General features: G+C 37.5%; 1 protein-coding gene across 4 annotated transcripts in view; it reads left to right on the forward strand.

The window, feature by feature from the left end:
* The first annotated feature begins 1,755 nt into the window (after positions 1-1,755).
* The window catches only part of ADAM22 (ADAM metallopeptidase domain 22), a 68,621-nt gene continuing 49,124 nt past the window's right edge, over positions 1,756-21,252 (forward strand). For all 4 annotated transcript variants that reach the window (XM_053985526.1, XM_053985673.1, XM_053985447.1 and 1 more), the window contains exons 1-10: positions 1,756-1,831; positions 5,497-5,560; positions 6,172-6,241; positions 11,343-11,413; positions 11,908-11,982; positions 14,075-14,146; positions 15,158-15,324; positions 17,231-17,315; positions 17,757-17,847; positions 19,646-19,697. In XM_053985526.1, the coding sequence (XP_053841501.1) occupies positions 5,501-5,560; positions 6,172-6,241; positions 11,343-11,413; positions 11,908-11,982; positions 14,075-14,146; positions 15,158-15,324; positions 17,231-17,315; positions 17,757-17,847; positions 19,646-19,697 (743 nt within the window). In that variant the 5' untranslated portion in view covers positions 1,756-1,831; positions 5,497-5,500. The remainder of the gene's footprint in view (positions 1,832-5,496; positions 5,561-6,171; positions 6,242-11,342; positions 11,414-11,907; positions 11,983-14,074; positions 14,147-15,157; positions 15,325-17,230; positions 17,316-17,756; positions 17,848-19,645; positions 19,698-21,252) is intronic.

Raw genomic sequence — 21,252 nt, forward strand, 5'->3', positions numbered from 1 at the left:
CTACCGACTAAAAGAAAGAAAATCTCAAGTCAAGAGAGCTTAAAGTAGCTAACATATAGGAAGTAAATAGGTGTAGAAAAGGAGGATAAAATGGAGAAAATGAGCCAAGGTTTCAGGAAAAACAAAGAAGGATATAGTCTCTCTGAAATCAAATTAACTGAGGATATTGGTGGCTAAAATGTATGCGAGTGCAAAGCAGAAATTAAAATTCCTTTTCACTGTTACTTGATCTGCGTCCCAAGTTCTTGATAGTCATGAGAAACGTTGACCCAGGGGTGATGGGTCATACACCTGTAGGGAGTCCAACACTACCTGCGTGGCACCAGTTTCACTTCAGACATCTGAGCAGAGAGGTGTCCCTGGTGAGCAGCATGGTGGTTGCTCTGCAGGTCAGTGTGGTGAAGGACTTCCTTTGACCCAGCTGAGATCAAGGCTGTTTCCCTGTGAGCAGCTGTGCTCTAACAAACAGGCTCCTGTACTCTCTTAAGAGAGCACCTCAAACCAGAGGCACCCATACATTGTAGCTGCTTTCAACAATAGTTTCCACATCTTGTAGAAAACAGAACAGGGTTTCCTGATCAAAACACAAAATTGCCAGCATAGCCTACATGTTTTCTTACCTTTAGCCTGATCTTGATTATTTTTTTTTTCATATTTAAAAAGTAAAATCCAAAAGCATTTAATGTCAGATGTCTAAAATGACTGTGCTATGCATCATGCAAGTGACTGCTGGCTTCTGAAAAAGCTGTAATTACAATTTATTGTAATGCCTTTCCCTCCCTCTGGTAAATGGACATAAATATTCACAGGGCTGGGTACATTAGGCTAGGTAGATTATTTATTCATTTGCTAGAAGAAGTATTTGTAAATAAATGCTATTAAAAAAGAAAAGCATTGAAAATCTCCTTCATAGTCCTTTAACCAATGTTAGTGCATTACAGCATAGCTGAATTTGCTGAGACACTAATAGGTAAGTTATTCTGAAGAGTAGGTGTCAGTGAGAATTTAAGGGATGTTTGAATTGTTTTTCTAATTTTGCATACAAATATTGATATTATGCAATATTGAATAAATGTATTGCATGTCCAGTAGGGCTTACAGCCCTATCAGTGAAACCAGGGGGGATATTTTTGAGTAGAGTCAGCTGGATTTTATTTGAAAGGTTTACATTTTGTTTGCAGAAGAGAAGAGGCAAATATTCATTTTCACTATGTTCCTCTACTACTTATTTATTTTTTAGAATTTCCTTTAGCTTTGGAGTGCTAGTGACTATTCTGCTTTGGTCTTTTTTTTCAATCAAGCATTGTTATTACTTTGTTAGCATACCTTTCTCCTTAGAAGAAGGAAATTGCCTTACCCTCAGAGCAGAGTTCATCCTGTCTGATGTAGTCATGTGCAGAGCAGATGTTGAGTCTAAGCCCCCTACTTCCAACTCTTTTTCTAGTCAATGAAGAAAGATGAGCACTTCTGGAGTAATTTGTCTCTGAAATCCACCTCAGGATGTCAGGGATTTCACACTGGAATTGTGAAATACACCATTTGGTGTACAGTGTCAAGATGATGGTGCTTATCTAAGTACCAAACCAAGGCTCAAAGAAGATGGGATGAACACCCCTATGAGTGATAGTCAAGTCTTGGTGCCACGTCAATGGCTTGGCAAAGTGTTTATGAAAAAGCAGTCTTTGACAGGATGAAGTGTGATGCTGTGGAATGTTCCATGGATTTACAGTCTCAATTTCCAATTTCAGGGAGGAGAACATTGCTATTATCAGGGAAAAATTCGAGGAAATTCTGTATCATTTGTTGCCTTGTCAACATGCCATGGATTACAGTAAGTCTGCTGTTTTGTTTTTACTGACCTTTGTTTATCACTCTTTTAAGCAAAATCAAATTGTTTACAGTAAAATGATACATGTATATAGTAAAATAAGTGCTATTTATTTTCCTACCAGTTTGTCACCAATATTAAGAAATCAAAAATCTTCAAAATTTCCTTTTTTTTTTTTTTCAAAGCTGAGGACTAATGGCAGTGGCCAGGTATTGTTTTAAGATAATTTATTATAGAGATAGCAGAGTAGAAGTAGCTGAAAACATCTTATTCTAGAAGAATAAAAACAATGCCAGTGAATTATGTGGAAATTATGTTCTTTTCTTGTTGCTATAATGATGTATACTTAATTTTTTTCTAGTCTCTTTACAAAGAAAACGTCAGTTTAGAATTTATCTTGCATTATCCATTTTTGTTAACAGAATTTCTGGCCTTAAGCTGTGTGTATGGGACAATAACTTTAATATAGTAAAATCTTGAAAAATCTAGAAGAAAAGGTATAAGAGGGCGCAATAATTTCTATTTGAAGTACATAATTTTACTTATAATTAAAGGCTCTGTCAAGTGAAGGTTACATGAAGTTGTGTATGGATTGTGCATCTTTTGGACCTGTCTACTTTTGGCACTATTGAATGATGCTAGTCAGGTTTTCAGATCAACCAAGTGCCTGTCACATCTGGGAATTACAGGATCTCAGCACTACTAATACTGACATCAGCTTGAAAAGTCATGGCACCAAGTGAGCCTGTGTGGAGGTCACATGAGCTTTACTTTTTTTTTTGTGGAAGCAGAGTGGATGCTGACGGAAATCTTCTTCAGTCTATAGTCTATCTGCAATTGTTCTGTAGTTCAGTCATATAAGTACTTTTATTTGAGTCATATAAGTACTTTTATTTGAGTAGTGTCTTTCTTTTATAGTTGTATATTCTTTGGTATGAAGGGGAGAATGCATGCAGAAGACTTGTCATCCTTTCACTTGTCTGATTTACAGCTGTGCAGCTCAAGAAACTTGAGCCCAGTTTGAAGCATGGACAGTGAGCCTAAAAATAGCAGCTTCCTAATGCATCCTGAGCCACTGCATGGCTTCCATTAGCAGTGATCCATTAGGTCTTGGCCCCTGCTAACTCCTAGGAGAAAAAGCAGAAACAAAGGAGAGCCTGCATATGTCTTCTCCTGCTCTCTTTCTGTGAGTTTATGCTTAACACTGACTGTCCTGCTGCTCTGTATTCTTCAATGGCCTGATATCCAAATTGGTCCCTTCTAAAGTTACATGATAGATGATGCATTTTTTTCATTATATAATTCAGCTCTCTCTTGAGAGGTATCTCCCTGTCTCCTCTCCCCACCCCTCCCTCCATTTTCCCCCTGATATAAAAAAGTTTCAGCTGAGTTCTTTGACACAAGGTTACTCTAATCAGGCTGGTATTTCAAACATCCAATATGAGAAAGTAATGTTTCCTGAGCTGTATTAAACTCACATTCTCTGACACTGCATCTCCATCATTGCAACTAGCTCCTATACAGCTGATTTTAAATTATAAGTAATTACTAGAAACTCACACTGACAATCAGAGCTCCTTAGCTAAAACCACATTTTGCAGTATCTTGCTGGAATAAGGGCAGCTGGGCAGAGTTGTCTTCCGTAAGGTCTGTGGGATAGGAGCTTTGCTTTAATGAATTTTAGGAAGTACACAAGACAGAACAGATGCCTTTAAGAGAATAACAAGCTTCATATTTCTGATGGTCATGCCAGTCTCCTCTTTTGCATATTAGTACCTCTAGATCTCAGCCAGTAACAGCAGAATTATTCATACATGTGAAAAAATGTTGGGGATTTTTAATCATAAGTTACGAGTTCTTCTTCTAGTAATGTTTGCTTTGCATCCTTCCTTTTATTGTTAAATCAATCACATCTGGCTGACAGAATATCTGAAATTATGGATGTCTTCTTAATGACTTGGCTAATGACAAATGTATCTCTGCAACCTTAACTTCGAGCAAGCCATTTTGCTTGGATTTTTGTTTTGTTTTCGGTGGGATATGCAGTAACCACGGTTTCCTATGAGGTAGCCCAAGAAAGACTTTGAATGCAAAGGCCGGCGGTTGCTGGGATGTGAGTGAGCTGTAGTGAGGCACGACTCGCAGCCCGGGCTGGGAGCCGAGGGCACAGGCAGCGGGCACGGCTGGGATCTTGCTGCCGGCTGGTGGTGAATGCAAAAACTGCCGTTGCTGCTGTGAATTCCACTATCACGGCAACAGATGTGATTGTCTGAAGAATACACATCATCAAAATGCAGGCTTTTGAAATGTTTTGCTTTCTGTTTCACACACCCGTGAGCGTGTGGTTTATTCAGAGCACACTAGGTCTATGGTAGCTGGTGGGAAAAGAGCCATGAATGCCTTGAGTGGGAAGGTCAGGTCTGTAGGTCAGCTGTGACTATTTTTCTTGTCACTGTTGAGTGACTTGATCAGAGGTCAGTGCTGCTGGGAGCAGCAGTCTCACGAGAAGCTCTTCGCTGACAGCGCTTCAACTTGCAGACCCTACTTAACTAAAGCTGCAATTAGAGGGAAGGAAGTTTTGACTGATAAAGAGCTACAGGATCTTCCCCAATCTTATTTCCAAGCAAAGAAATGATGCTAGAATATTTTGCTTAAACTGTATAGATAGTATTTATTTCTAAAGAATAGGCACATATAATTTGAAAGGTGAAGCAGCTTTACATTGTAGTTATGTTCATACCTGATATATGTTATACAGTCAGTAACCCAGGTTACTTCTGTGAATGTCAATTTTGCTGATAAAAAATTACTGCATAAGAAAAAAGAAAAGGATCTGTTTTTGTTGCTTGTAATTCCTGTTAGTTTTGGGTGTTTTTAACAGTAAGGTAAGTAAGGTAAGTAAATAAATAATCTCACTTTCATGCTGTTGTTGTTGTGTGCTATGTGCCAAATTTGAACTTACAGCTCCTATTTAGGGCCAAGCTTAAACACCTTAGTAGTAGTAGACCCTTTGAAAAGGACATGCTGATACAGCCTAATCCCAGCCATGTGTGTATGCCACTGCAATAAAGGGAAAACTATTTAAAAATATTGTGGTTTGGTTGGAGATCAGAATGTATTGATATAAGAAATAACATTTGTTTTTCTGCTCTTACAGAATATATAATATTTGTATCAACATTTTATTTGAATGAAATGCTAAGGAAAGAGTTAATAAAAGACCCATTAAAACCTAAGGAAAATTCAATTCAATTCAATGCTATTTTTATCTGGGGAAAGCTATGCATGTGTTCCAAATATGTGTTCCAAATATATGTTCCTAAAGACAGATCCCTTATTTATCTGTTGCAGGTAGATATCTCCTGCATGGACTGGGGGCTTTGGACTTGATTTTCAGTTGGTTAAATTAGTCCATTTTGTGTTTAAATGCATTGTAGAGAAGGTTTGTGGGAGAAAGAAGTCTGCTTCACCACAGGAGAAAATCTGTCTTTCTAAAGTGAAGAAACAAAAAGATTGATCCAGGATTGCATTCAGTTCCTGAAACCATTTTAAACTCTTCCTTTCTCAACTATTTAAATTGTCAAAGTATATTAACTTTAAGAAGTTACTTCCATGTTGCACTACTGTTTGTTTATTAAATCTGTATTTACATTTCCTGCTCTTGACAGTGGGATGTTCTATGATGGAAATCATACTTACCTTATTGAACCAGATGAAAACTACACTTCAGATGTAAGTAGAACTTATAGTAGTCCCGCTGTGTTTTTTGACTGCAGTCATCCATGGGTATAGGGTAGGCATAAGGCCATGGGACCAAAGGGTTATCTTCTCATTCCCAACTAGTTTACCTTGGATGTGAGACTCCACAGACAAAAGCAGACCTGCAAAAATTAGACGGTGATGTGTCTATATGTGTGTGGTCTGTAGCTCTTGGCTGTAGAGCACTGCAGCACTAGAGGAGGGTCTCTTGGAGCCTGTGAGTGCCCAGTCCCCTTCTCTGGCACTGCTCTGGGTTTATTATATCACTCTCCTCCTGGTTCATCCTTGACTCCAGTTCAACAGCTCCTGGGACTTTCATTGACTCTCCCTGTGCAGCTCTGGGAGCTTAATTTAGGCCTAGCTCTATGTGCTCAGCCACTGTGTTTGAGGTACTCAGATATAAAAGGTGGTTAAATGTGGCATAAGCCATCACATTGCAGGTGGGAAAAGAAGAGTGTAAAGTGCCTTGCAACTTGCATGTTCTCTGGGGTATGTGTTGCGTAAAAATTGGAATTGTCTGTTTAATGCTCATGAGATGGATTAATTTTTCCTGATGTAATATGGGCAATTATTTACTATTTCAGGATGACTTCCATTTCCACTCTGTTTACAAATCCAAATTGTTTGAATTTCCTTCAGTCGACCTGCCGTCTGGTATGATTTTTTAGTATTCATGACTTGAGTGTTTTAGTCTAAGGCCAAATTTGTTGATTGTATTTGCTCGATCATCTTCTGAGAGTATATTGTTTTGTTATATATACTTTCTTTTACCCAAACAAATAAAAAAACACTGAAAAAGCCTCCCATTTTGAAACAGTGAAAGCACAGGAAAAGAATCTGAAATGATAAAAAAACCCTGAATCCAATGAATGAAACCTTTCCTACACCTTCAGGTTGTGATGCATGTTTCTTTTAACAGGTCATGTGGTCTGTGGGCTGGATTATATGCTGGTATTTGTAGAGAGGAAAGGACTGAGGTAGCCTAGAGGTGATGAAAATAAACACCACGTTGATGGTGGTTGATAACTCTTCATGAGATTTTCTTGTTTTGAGACACAGGGTGAGTACTATGGAGTGAGCATGAGTCTGGGAGACAAGAAGCTGCCCAATGTAGTTTCTGTTCAGTGACTCTGATCTCCAGTCTGATCAGCATCTTTCACGGTACTGGCTATGATGAGGGCTGTGCATTTCAGTGCAGATGAATTTGGAGGCAGAAATGGTTTCAAGTGCTTGTAGTGATGAATGCCCATATTGTGTGTGGAGGGAGAAAAGATATTTTTAAAAAAATGGGTTTTCATCTGAGAGGTTGGCTTGTTAATTGAAGCTAAAATTGCAGTAGTTGTGCCATATCCCCATTCTGTCAAGGATTTCCCAGTTTTACAGATGTGTTTTCCTGCCCTACAACGCATATCCTAGATAAACATAGCTGTACTTTGTAGATACTGACATTTTGGTAGAAACCACTTCCAGTCTGATTTCTTCAGGAGAATTGCAGATGTTTGGTTACCTTGTTACAAACTATTTGTCCTGTGGTAACATTTGGATCTGAGATCTCTAGGGTGCCGAGTACTGCACGCAGATGGGTCCATCCCTGGAGCACAGTTTGTGCAGGCTTGCCAGTTGTTAAGCAAAGTAGAATCATTCAGGGAGCTAATGAGAAAAGAACAAAAAAAGGAAATTGCTACCTGGGTTGCCTTAATTTCGGTTCTGAAGAAGGAATCTGTCTGAATCCAAACAAAAGCAGTGTCCCAGCTTGGTGCCTCCTGTCCTGTGATGATGATTGCCCAGGCAAGGTAGAGGCAAAGCTGGGATGAAGGGACATGAGCAAAAAGGCTCATGACATTTGTGCAAGGCATTAACTTCTGGGTCACAAAACTTCCTGTGTACCTGCACCTTACACACATATCATGCTTGCTACCTGTGCTTGCAGAGATGATAGTGTAATGAGAGCAATTTATTGAACATAGGGTCAAATAATAGAGTGCATCATTTATCACCTTTTCTTGAGGACATATAACTCCAAAGATTGGAAATAATGCAACCAATGCTGAGTTTAAAATAAGTCTTCTATCTCAGGTTGTTAAGCTAAGATACTGCTAGTGTTGGTACTTACTATCTATAAGCTGTTTTATAAGATTTCCTAATAGTGAATTTTATGTTTTCAAGATTATAGAATAAAATTGTTTTCTGCTTTTAAAATTATGAAAAGGGATTAATTGCAAGTAAATGCCTCATTTTCACCTCCACAAAAGCTTCTTGATTTTCAAAAAACTGTCAAACTAGGGTTTCACGGTCTTGTTTTGTTTATTTGTTTTCCCACAAAAATCCAGATATGCTTGTACAGTTTTGATTTTACTACAGATAACAAATAAATAGTTGCTGGATTTGCTGTACAAAGCCCAGTACGTGACATAATGGGACATGTTGCCATCTAGATTGAATTAGAATCACAGGATGGTAGAAAAATTAGAAAATTTGGTTGCAGAGTCCTAGTCTTCTCAGTTATGCAAGTATTTGTAATGTAGATGAAAGGTAGAGGGTGCTAATCTTCCATCACTTTATGTTTAGGGTCCCATTTCTGGAGAAATAGACTTAATTCACAGTCTACTCTCCCACATGCCCATACTTGTTTTTGTAAATTTGTTTGACAAGGTGTTTCTGATGTTTGTAGTGAAAATTACAGTACAAGTATAACATTATAGCCTCATTAGAACATCCACCATTTTTTTTGGTCTGTGATTATTCAATTTATCTCTCTGTAAGTCATCCTCCATACATAATCAGAACTCCAGTGAAGGATGAGAGTTCCACCAGTATCTCTATTTCTTCCTGGCCAGTCTGGAGAGGTCAGACTGCTGTCTTGACTTGACTTTTTTTTCTTTAATTAACATTTGCAGTTAATTGCTAAAAGGATTGTTGTGATTGATTTTTTGAAAGTACTACAACAAAATTACTGTTAGCAGTAGCAAGCACTGTGCTGGCATATATCATCATAGCTACTCTCATAATTTATCAATTTGACTGGCCTAATGAAATTTTGCCTGAAGCCAAGATTTTTCTCTTATCTTTAGAAGAGTGTGTGTGTAAGGTAAGATTTCCACTCAGCCTTTCCACTGCTTTAGGAATGAACTGGATAGATCACCAGTTTTAATACTGGTGTTAGAAAGGGAAAAAATTCAAGTGGTAGGGATTACTCAGTATCAGTGATAGTAAAAGCACACACTATTCTATCATGGTTAAATAGCAATATACTTTATTCATTCTTTTGCTCCCTGTGTATTAAAAAAACCCCACAAGCTGTTGCAGAAAAGAATTTATTGTACTGTACTTTGCAATGGTCTGAGGAATAATGAGGATTTTAAATAAGGAAGCTTGGACAGATGACTTGGCACACTTAGAGGATTTGACTTTGTGTTTACTAGACTGTGTTTTTTCTCACACTCTCTGTTGAGATCTACAATGCCCTGGCATGGTTTTAGATAACAATATGTTATCAAAGGTGCTGTTTTTCAAATAATACATAACAGATGTCCTTTTACTTTGGGATCACATGAAAAATATGGAGATACAACAGTTAGGAACGTTATTTAGTGCAACTTGATTAGATTTACAGTTGGATTTGATTTTAACAATCTTTTCCAATCAAGATGATTCTATGATTTTGTGAATCTTCATTACTTTTTTTTTTTTTTTTGAGGTAATATATTGCCATCAAAAAATCTGCTAGGCTCTCTCAACTGTCAACATTCCCTGTGATTTTGCTGGTCATGTTCTTTTGCCTGAGGCTCCTTGGCTGGAAATGCAACCTGTGTACATTTATCCATCTTGTGAGTTATAAGGCAGTGTTAATGTGTGTTAATGGTAATGGCTGCATCATTTCCCTTAGAGATGACTGAATTCTGATTGTGAGTAAAATAATCACATTTGCTGGTAAAGTTATCTGAGACCCTATATACATACTATAAATTATTATTTTATTGATTGAAAAGTGTTATTTTTACTAGTTTCATTAAGCATGTTATAAAATCAAAAATGACAGGTTGAGATCCAGTTGTGTGTCTAAACTAATTAACATACACAAAGCATAATCAAAAACATTGTAAAAAGGTTTTCAAGATTTAGTTTCTCATCATTGTTCAAGCTCAAAATCTACAAGTCTTTAAGCAATAAATAAGAAGCTTGGGTGTGATTTAATTTATCCGTGGTCTTTTTTCTAAAGAAAGTCCTCAAGTGCATTGATGTAACCATGAAAACATTTTTAAGCAGAGAGCCTGTGATTGTCCAGGTTGCTCCATGAAAAGCTATCTGCAAACCTCACATACCAAAATGACAGTATAGTCCCTAATTTACACAAGACGATACAGTCATGCTTTGTTTTCCTGGTTTGTCTTATTAGTAATTTGCCACTCCTGGTTAAGATTATCATTTAGGCCTGGCAATGTCTTGTCAGATGGGCAACTCAGCTTTGTGTTTTAAGATTTTGCTGATATGGCAGCCCTATCAAATTCCTATCAGCATGGTTTTTAATCCTGTTTTTGAACCTTATGCAGAAATTTTAAAATTAATGTACAGCAGGATGTGAAGCTGTGAGAAACTAGCCTGTCTCACCAGCAAAACTGAACTGGTCAGGAATTTGTAAAACAAGCAGAAGTTGTTTACTGGATATGTGAACTGGAAGATATGTGAACTGGAAGTCCCTTAATTTACACAGCTCCATCATCCTGTAGCACTATAGGGGTGTCCTATAAACACTATAGGACTATTTACTTCTCTGCATGACTGGTTAAATCACTGGAACACTGAAAGAAATTTTCAGTTCCTTGAAACTGAAAGGATGTCCAAAGGTGCAGAAAGCACAAAGGAGGGAAAACAGTGAAAGGAGAAAGACATTATTACAAACTTAGAAACTGTAAACATTTAATTTGCATGAATCAAGAAGATCTTCTTGGGGTTATGCGAATAGCAAACACATTTATACAAGAAAAGGAAAGAGCTTTATTTTGTGTAGAGAAAAGAGAGGCAGGGACTATGAATCTAAAATTAAAGATGGAAAATTACTTCTTGGACATTTGAAAGGATGAGAGCAAGTGTTATCTTCTGCTTAATTTATGATGTGTCCTTTTCCATGAGGGGCTAGTAATAGATTTGGTGAAAAGGATTTGGCAAAAGAATAAACTACTTGATGCTTACGTTTAGAGATTTAAGAAGTTAAAGACACAGAGGGATTAGCAGGGAGGAATATTGTGTTGGCAAGTGAGCATTGCCAAAATCTTGTAAGGCTTCTCCCAACTCTGACATATTTTGCTTTGTGAATATAATCGTCTTAAAGCATTAATTCTGCCTTCCATACTCTTCTTATTAATTTAGGTAGCTATTGCAAGAGCTCTGTGAATGTCTGCTGAATTCCTGAAAATGTGATTCACTCCATGGAAGCACTATGCTAATAATATTTCATGCCCAGTATTGGTGAAGTTTTGGCATAGAACATCTGCTCTGCTTTCTGAAGCGTGACACCCACAGATCATCTGTTTCAACAGACCCAGATTATCACTAGTAGAGTTTTTAATAAGAGCCCTGTTACTGGGAAGCATCTGTAGTCTTGCCTCCCTTCTAGCTGGAAACTTGAAAAAATGAGTTGATGCTGCATCTGAAATGCTGAAGAGTGCCATACTACTGTCATGTTGCATCAGGGTCACTAATTGCTGGGCTATAATTTTGTAAATATCCCATGTATTTGTCTGTGTTTTCTGCTTAGAGTTCTGGCAGACGAATACTACATCACAGAATTTTGTTGTAAGGCCAAGACACAAAAGAAGGAAAAGGCAGGTATGTGCCAATATGCTTGTTTATAACGAACATGCCATCAAGTTTGTTTCATGTCTGCTGAGTTAATTTGTCCAGCTGGAGTCCTGCTGCTCCTGCTGGTTTGGCATGAGATCTCTATATCAATACAGTTAATACAAAAAGAGTTGTCTAATGTAAGCTAAACATTGATGGGTGCTCTTGGACATTTCCTACCTGAAGAGTTAGAAAATTTTTATATACTGCTACATGGCAAATAAAAAAGTAGATAAAATAATCTTGATAATTTTGAGTATAGTTTTATCAGAAACTCCCATAATTAAACCTATATATTTTTTTATGTTGTAATAGTGACAAGTAGCTACTTTACCTCACTTAATTTTGTTTCAAAATAAATATTCTAAACAGAGACTTCATTCTCTGTTTATTAAAGTGGGGAAGCCACTAAGTGCAGATGTTTGTTACCAGTTACACTCTCTCTGTATTGTTAGACTCTAAGAGTTACATTCTCTCCATAGGTTCGTCAGATTCCCCGTAAAGTTGAAGAGGAAACAAAATACATTGAGTTGATGATTGTAAATGATCATCTAATGGTAAGACTGACACATTTCAACATCTTACAATTAGCATCAAATTGTCTTAATTTATCCAGAGGGCATAACAATAAAGAACACTATAAGGCCAGAATAAATTCAGTATGTCCTTAATAGAAGAGATTATGGTCTCATTTACTATCGATGAAGTTGGTTTTGAATTTTGACAAGTTAATTTCACCTAGAATGCAACTAGGCCCAAGGATCAGAAAGAAGGTTCAGAAAGTAACTAATGTCACTGTGACTTAAGCTGATGATTTTCTTTCTGGCTTTCCTGAGCATTTCTCTTAGTTACAGGCACTCAGCTATCCATAGTGCAGTTATTTCAGTTGTGCAGCAGCTGTTGAGAATGGGGAGATTAACAGTGACCAGATTTTTTTTGATACGTTCCAATCAATGTAGAGAAAATGATTTTGTTAAACTTTTATACTTTCTCTGGGAGAATAGTGGGGTTTTTAACATAGTGGAAAGACACATAATAACAGTGTGTTGAGGAAAAGCCAGACTCATTCAAGTGGGAAAAAGCACATATTTATATCAGTGAAGATGATTTATTAATCATTTAATGAAGAAATATCAAAGGAAATGGCAAATTCTTCATCACTTGCAGTTTTCAAAGGTAGGTTCAAACACAAACAATGGATTTCCTCTTGAAGTAACTGGATGAAGTTCAGCCTGGTAGTGCCCATCTGACTGGTGACATTAGATGTTTTTATGGTACCTTATGGCTTTAAAATCAAAATATTTCTATAAATCTTGTCTACTTCTTCTGTAATGTGAAGCAATTCTCTCACACAATACCTGAATTGGCAAAAATAGACATGAAAGTGTACAAAAAGTGTGCCACTGTCCTTAGACAGCATACTCCTCCACCAGCTCAGTTTGGTGAACACAGGAATAAATTCTTGGATTAAATTAATAATATTGGATGAAAATTCCTTAAATCAGTGTAACTGTGTTTGATCATAAGGACCTGAAGCCACAGCATTTCCCTTGGAATCCTCCTATCTGTTCAGGCTGATTTTCTTCAAGGACAATGTTTCCTAATTTTGTCTAATCACAGCTACTGCAAGAGTCAGTCCAGTTAGTTTATTCTCTGAGATGAGTGCCAGTGATCAAAGAAGCCAAATAATTTCCTCCTGTGAGAAGGAAATATCATTTTCTGTGGGCTTAACTTCCTTGTTTTTTGGTGTTTTTTTCCCCCCATTCCTGCTTGAAAGGATGCCTGTTCTATGCCCTAGTTCTGGGAAACTTCTTGCCCTCTAAAAGATCCTAACATCCAGAAAATATGGACAATTTTCATTCCAAAATCAAGCATCATGGGGCACAAGATGGCAAAACATTTCTGAAAATCTTGTACACTTTGTCTTAAATTCTTCTGATGTACCTGTGATTTTCATGTCCATGATGCTCATGCTCATTCATAACTGTGGGTTGTTTTTTTTTTTTTTTTCCGGAAATAGGAGTACCTGGACAGCTGTTTCTAGTGCCATTTTTATAACACTGCATTACAAATTTCACTAAAGGTGCCATTGGAGTCTGATTGCTGAAGTGGTTTGAACCAGTTACTATGGCTTTATAGAGTGTGCAACTATACAAGAAGAAAACCAGAAAACAGCTTAAAACAGGAAATTGGAAAAAAAAAGGAGCCTGATAGATTAAAACACATATGCAGGCACTTCTGGGATAACAGATCTTAAGGAGTCTCAGCTATGGAAATTTTTGTTGCTAATTTCTGCATTGGCTTTTGTGATTAATTTTAAAGTTGCCAACAATAATGATGGCAACAGAAGAGACTAACAGAATGTTCCTGTTCTTATGTAATTTTCCAGTAAAGATTCTAGGGTACTTTCTAAAGAAGTTGTGAGGACATTCATATGTCCTCACAACAGCTGTTGTAAAGTATATCAGTAATGTGCATTTCTGAGCAATTTTCTACTATTGGTTATTAACATTACACTCAGCACAAGAGACAAAACATCGTACAGGGGCTTTATTGTTGATATAATTGCTTTTTACTTCATGGTGTTTTGGAATTGGATGTTGTTTTTCTGAAATCTGTACCTGTCACTGGTCTGTGCTTGTTTCACAGTGTAAAAAGCACCGCTTGTCAGTTGGCCATACCAACAGCTATGCCAAATCAGTTGTGAACATGGCTGATTTGGTAAGTATCACTCAACTGTATGTTCTTTTACGTGTAAGATGAGTCATAAGATTCTCCTGATGATAGATGCAGAAGTTGTCAGTTCACGGTATAACAAAATAATGTATGTGAAGATTACAAATTTTCATCTAGAACCACAATCATTCACCTATAGAGCCTTTGTCTAACATAAAGCATCAGAGGGGTTTTATTTTGTGGCTTTAAACATTTAAGTATCCTGCTGGATTGGTCCCTTGAGTCGGAGTTTTAAAGAGCACCTTAGATATGACAATTTCTAGCACAGGATCCCTGTTTTGACAACTTTAAACCCAAAAGACAACCTGAAATTCTAATGCATTAAAATTTCTCCAGAAAAAGTGCACTTGAGTAAATCAGTTAGAATAGGGACACACAGGTGAACTGTGTGGACTATATTTAGTGCTAAATCAGACCAGCTGCTGGCTCTTGCACCTCACTGCAGCAAAGTATTAGAAAAAGAAAAGTATTACTAGAGGAAGAAAATACTTGAAAGTATTTGGTGTGGAGTGTCAACGCAGCATTGAAAGGGTGTCCCTTTTTTTGTGATTCAGCCAGCATGAGTTGAAATACTCCTGTAGACGTATACAACAATGAAAAATTATGGCTTTGTAGATCATTATTCCACATAAGAGGGCCCTTGTGTGTCATTGGGTGAGTTGGCTATTATAAAAGCCAACCATTAAATTAAAATCTTTGATCTATTTGGAATGTAGTAATTTTTTAAAAATCACATTTTTCTTCTATGTACCTCTGCCTGTGTAGGCTCAGAGAAGGCTAGGAGAACTGATTGAAGAATTAAGCTTAAAATTTTGGTTTTACCTGGTTTCCGTGTTTGTTGGTTAAGGGAGATAAAATCACCTACAAGAATGCAAAGTGTGCTAGAATAAGTGAAATATTTAGTTATGTAAAAATGCAAGCTCTTAAAAAAAAGCAGTAAACCTCATCTTTGTTCTATTTGACATAATATATTTGTTCATTCTGTTAATGTACTAGATATATAAAGAGCAACTTAACACGAGGATAGTATTGGTTGCCATGGAAACCTGGGCTACTGATAACAAGTTCACCATATCTGAAAACCCCTTGGTGACTCTTCGTGAGTTTATGAAATATAGGAGGGATTTTATCAGAGAGAAAAGTGACGCAGTTCACCTTTTTTCGTACGTAACCTTGTGTGATGTTATATTACTGGGGTTTTTTCTTTCCTTGGGGGTTGCTTCTCACAAGTGGCTGATGCATCTTCTTTCTGTTGTGTGTGTAATCCACAATAATTCAGAAAATAAAGTTTTGGATGGGAAGGTGGGAAAAAAATCAATGCAGAAACTGCTTGCCAGTGAAACTAGAGGTTTGACTTTTATTTTAGTTTTAACATACTAAGCCTGAGCTGCATGTGCTGTAATCCTTTGTTATTCTGTGCAACCACCTGTTCCACAAGTGCAGCTATATGAAGAGTCATGCATGGTTCCACCTCAGAGATTGACTTCTTCAGCAGGTTTTGAAACCAATGAGGTTTTCTGCTGAAGTGCACTATGGCCTGCTTTACTTTGTTGAATAACCTGCATGCTGCAGATTACTGAAGTGTTTCAGATTCTCAAAACAGTTTGTTCTCCCAAGACATTTGAGATATAAGTATGCTAAACTGAGAAGATATTATTTTCTCTAAGTATCTTGTTTTGAAAATAAGAAGATTGCAAAATTTTTATTTTGTAAATAAATATATTTACAAAAATACAGGAGAGATACATGGCTGAGATTTTTGATTCACATATGACATGCCAGATTAATATCTCTGTTGGAGTCCTTTTTTCTCTCTGCTGACTGTTTTAGGAGCCTGTAAGAATAAACTTAACCTAAACACCTCACTTCACATGACTTCAGTAGGGTTCCAGGATACCCAAGCCGGGTATCCACCCTCAGAATTTTTGCACATACCTAATTACTGCCACTGATTTCTGCCTTGAAGAAAGGTAGTAAGATCTGCAAGTGGTGCTTGCAGATTTTGGTTTCTCTGTGTCTCAGATCTTCATCTCTTAAATGGGAATCAGGTTTTCTCATATCCTTTGTGTGTCCTCTCTGGTGACATTGTAAAGTCTTTGAGGGGGAAGTCTGGTTTTTGTGAATGTGTGACTAGGACAAAAGAGAGCCTGATTTGGTCTGTGGCTGGGACTCTGGATACCACTGTAATGCTAATTCCAGTGCTATCCATAGCACCACCACCAATGGCTATTGTCGTATTGCATTCATAGATTGTTTAGAAACAGCACTTTCTGAAATTGTGTCTGTGAGTGAAACACAGCTAAGTTGGGAGGTGGGGGTAGCTGGTGTGATGGTACAATGGTTGCAAATGAGCTTCCACCTTTAGCACAGTTAGCCCACTGTGATCCTTCTTGATGTTTTTTCCTCTCACCTGAGAAAAATAATTTGCTGGATGGATCAGTACTCTCAGGTGGAGCAGAGTATATTTTGTCTCCAGTAACTGGCAGTCATTCATGCTGATGTGGTCAGCACCAAAGAGCTGATTATATTTAGGCTCAGAGTACATCTGTTCCTTGGATGAGATTGGCTGTAGTTCCAGGGAGTTTTCACCTACCACTGCATCTTCTGCTAATGCATCTACCCTTGAGTTTTACCACATCAGCACTGCCCAATTAGACACGTGTAGTTTCACTAGTCCCCTGCATTGGGAGCATGGTGGCCTCTCCTCAACTCTGCCTGGAGCATGTGCCAGCAGAAAGCACTTGCTGCAGTAGAATGTCAAGAAACAAGAGGCTGGGCAGATCCATGTGGTTTGGCAAAGTAGTCCCCTTTTTCTTATATTAGGTAGTCTGAAAAGGAGGAGGGAAGATGGTATAAGTTTTCTGGAGATAACTTGTCATGTGAGGTTTGTGACTGGTTATCTGTTTTTCCCATTTGGTTTTGCATAATTTGCAATGTAGTGGTGGCATCCAGCATTTGCAAATGGCAGCTTCTCATTTGGAAATCAGAGGGATAGATACTGGAATAGGCAGGTGCAAAACTCGTGGACTGAGCAGGGTAAACTTCTTTTCCTTTTCGTTTTTGTCAAAGGGGGAGTCGATTTCAGAGCAGTCGAAGTGGTGTAGCCCACACTGGTGGAATCTGCTCCTTGCTTAAAGGCGGAGGTGTGAATGAGGTAGGTGGGGATACTGGCATGAGCAAAAAGTGGTGGAAATTTATCTGCAGGGAATTCATCAGTGCAGACATGTTCCTCAAAATATTTTGCTTTCTTTTTTTTTGCTGATGTAGACTCTTACTGCAGCTCTATAGAAGGGACACTTCAATGAAGAGTGATGAGTGAATAAAGTCAATACACTTCAAATACACTTTTAAGCAAATTCTGCAATATCCTGTCATTCATATTTCCAGCCACAATGCCAAGAGAGAAGCAGACTTTCTCTTACTTATCTTGTCTATAAGCCAGTGTTTAGTTTTCATCTAGCTACCCTGAAGTAAGAATTCTAACACTGTGTATCTGATCTTACATTTTTTTGCCTTGATATGAGAAAAGCTTCACTTGAATCTGAGATACATGTATGTTACTGATTACTTTTCCTACCTTGCTTGTTTCTTTCAGTTTGGAAAGCCAGACTTAATGGCAGTTACCCTTGCACAGACCTTGGCCCAAAACATTGGCATTTTCTCAGACAGAAGAAAACTTCTAAGTGGTAATTTTATTTGCTTTTTCACTCTGTCTCAAGAGAAAAATCTTAAAAAGTGTCCCATCAGTGTTTTTCTGATATATACTTTATCCTTCTGTTTCTCATAATATTGAAATATTTTTATTTCTTGCAATAATGTGAGAAGGGTCTGACACACTAATTTTCCTCTATTTGAATGCTGTAGTATTGTCCTGCTTATAACTGCTGACGGCACTGGTGTCACCATTTCATCCAAACCAGACCATAATGGTGCCTGCTACTTCCATTCATTTCAGGGAGACTGGTGTCCCACCCACAGACCAAATGGCTGCCATCTTATGACACGAGGGTGGGAATATACATTATTAGATCAGGGTATAATGAAGAGCCTCCTCAGTACTGGTATATAGAACAGCTCAAACAATACAACTTTTTATCTGTTTTCCTTTATTGATTTCCTTTTGTAGATTACCCAAATATCTAGTATTTGGTACCGTACTGCTCCCACTTCTCTGCTGTAACCTTGGTATTCAGCTCCTTGTTTATGCCTGTTTACCTGCAATGCTTTAATCTCCACCATTTGCCCACAACAAGCGCCTCGCCTTCCCCCTTCCATGTTATATGAAGTCCCAGCTTGAAAGGATTAAAATAAAAATACAGTTTTGAAACAATTTAGATAATGAACTGGAGTATGGACTTACTGGACTGTGTGTGCTTATGTGGCCTACATTTTGAAAGATAAATTACTCTATTGATTAGTGGATTTTTTTTTTAGGCATTGTAAAGACATTATATAATGCAGAGATGCAGTTGCATTTAAAGGGTTTTTTGCAGATTATGTAGTACTATTTTTTAAAATACTCAGAAGTGTAGGACTGATATTCTATCCTACAGACACGCTCAGTATTCATTTTCCAGCCACATATTTTTGAGTGGATGTAGGGGCAGGGTAAAAGTGAAAATTATAATAGTGGTGACTCCCTTTCTTTATGGCTGAGAGGGTCAGGACACTGTTTTGGTAGGGAGAGAGGAGAATGCAGTTGTTAGAGCTTTGTTTCCTTTCTAATTGTACTTTTAAAATGGAAGCAATAAACTGATGTTCATGTATATGGTAAGAGAAGTTATGGAACATGCAAGTGGAAAGCATTTCTACTGAAATTAAAGCAAGACACAGCTTTGAAAGAGGAGGATTGAGACCAGAGCAAAATGATTCCAGCTGGCAGGGCAGAAGGAAGTTGCATGGGGAAGGGAGGCAGGCAAGGGAGGGAAGAAGGGAGGGAGGAAGAGCAGAGGAAAAAGCTGATAGATCCTGCTGTACTACCTTGTGTTCATTGATCATTCCATGCTTTTTTTTGGTCTGAATTATTGTTTGGGGTTTTCCAAGGGAAGATTTTCAAAATCACCTTACCATAGTCAAAGAAGAGAACTAAAAAAGTAGAAAAGTAAATGATTCTTTTTTTTTAACTCTGAAAATTTGGGAAATGAGTATCATCACACAGGACAAGACAAGAAAGCTGACTCATGATTTGCAAGTGCAGAAGGCTAACACTGCAGTTTCCTTTAAGAGAAGGAAAGAAAAACAGGACATGTTTTCAAAGCTCAGGATTGCATAGAATCATGCAGAGTTTCTAAAAATTTTGGCAAGATGCACTGATACACTTAAACTAAAGTGTGCAATAAACTAGCAAATTATTCTTTTCAACTTGTCTGGAAATACGAAATGGAATTGAGTACAGTGTGCTTTTTATGATAATAATTGTATTATTTTGGACTCACAAGACTTAAGATGTAACCTTTTATTTTATTTTTTTTTTTTTTTGGGCAGGTGAATGTAAATGTGAGGACATGTGGTCTGGATGCATAATGGGAGATATGGGGTAAGACATTTCACTGGAGAAAAGTCATGTTTTTCATACAATGACATAAAGGAAAGTTGTGAAAAGTTTTCTTTTTTGTGGCTCTGCAGAATATTTTTGATGACTCAATTTTCAGATGAGAAAGTAAAGTATTAGGTATATACCATACAGAGACTCCTTTAAAGAAGTGTAAGAATAAGTGAGTTCATGAGAAGGGCATGTGAGGATTTTTGGTGAATGCTGATTTAACTTGGAAAGCACAAGGCTCAACAGTCAAGCCAGGTCATTGCAGAGAAGCAGAAGCAGGCATAGCTTATTTTCTCATGCAAGATTGCTATTGAGTTGCAGAAAGAATGGCATACCCTAATTCTTGAAATCTTGTAATCAAATTTCTGAGGCATGTCTCATTTTCAGTGTTTTTGTTGGAATCTTTCATCTATCTCTATCACTTTTTCTTGCACAGTTTGTGTGATATTGTTAGAAAAACTGCCCCCATTGGAGGCTGAGTATGTTCATACCCATGTGTAGTGTCACTGGGGAGATTTTAACATGACTGGTGAATCAGCAAATTTTTTCTGCTGGATGAAATTTGATGCTTTCTGAAGTATATTCAGACACTAACACTTTTTATTACAGGCCTTTTTATTTCAGGTCTTTTATCATGCATATGAATTACATTGTAGTCTAGTTTTAGATATAAATTACATTGTATTCTAGTTTTAGATATAGACAGGGCTCAGTTTTTAATTAATTTCGAACGGATCCACAAATTTTCACAATAGCTTTGTGATCAGAAAAAATTTGAGCAAAGAAGTATGTCTCATTCAAACCTCTTTGAAAGTGTGAATGTGTGCCCTTTTCATCTTAGAATACCCGAAAACATACCTGGTGGGATTTTTCTGGTTTTTGGCAAGTGAAAAAGCCACTCTGACAGGCATTTTTGATTCTTATAAAAGTTATAAATTCCCATGTCGGGGCCTTTAAATTCTTTATCTGAAGCTCAAACCTTTCACATAATTTGGTACATGAAAAAGCCTTGTATTTACCTAGCTTACTGCTGAACTTTGGTGAAATCCACAGCCTCTGTAGTGTTTAGACCAAATTAATGAGCATTACAGATGGAAAAAAGCCAATTATGTTTTGGAAGCTATCTCTCCCAGCAGTGCAGGATAGCACTTTGTCTAATATTTTTTATATCCAGTGGTGAGCTGATAGAGGAAAGCCCTTGAGACTTCAAAATCTCCTTGAAGCATAAGTACTTTCATGACTATGGACCTGAGTATAAAGATCACTGCAGTTGCCTTGGGAAAAGTTATTTCCCTGTGAAAAGGATCCATGCAAAGATTCTCTGCATCACATTGTTTTTACATGGTGCACAGTGCCTCAGGGGCACTCTGTACTCAACTGAAATTTACTGAGTGGGACACATGACAGAGGGAAGCCGAAATGTTAGGTGGTGTTTTCTAGAAACATGTTTAAAATGGCATAACTCTATTATATAAAAATTCTGTGGGTCAGGGGAACCATTTCCTCTAAGAGAGAAACAAACCATAAGCTGTCTTTTTCTCCTGCAGTT

The sequence above is a fragment of the Vidua macroura genome, chromosome 1, assembly GCF_024509145.1.
Source record: "Vidua macroura isolate BioBank_ID:100142 chromosome 1, ASM2450914v1, whole genome shotgun sequence".
In the NCBI taxonomy this organism is placed as follows: Eukaryota; Metazoa; Chordata; class Aves; order Passeriformes; family Viduidae; genus Vidua; species Vidua macroura.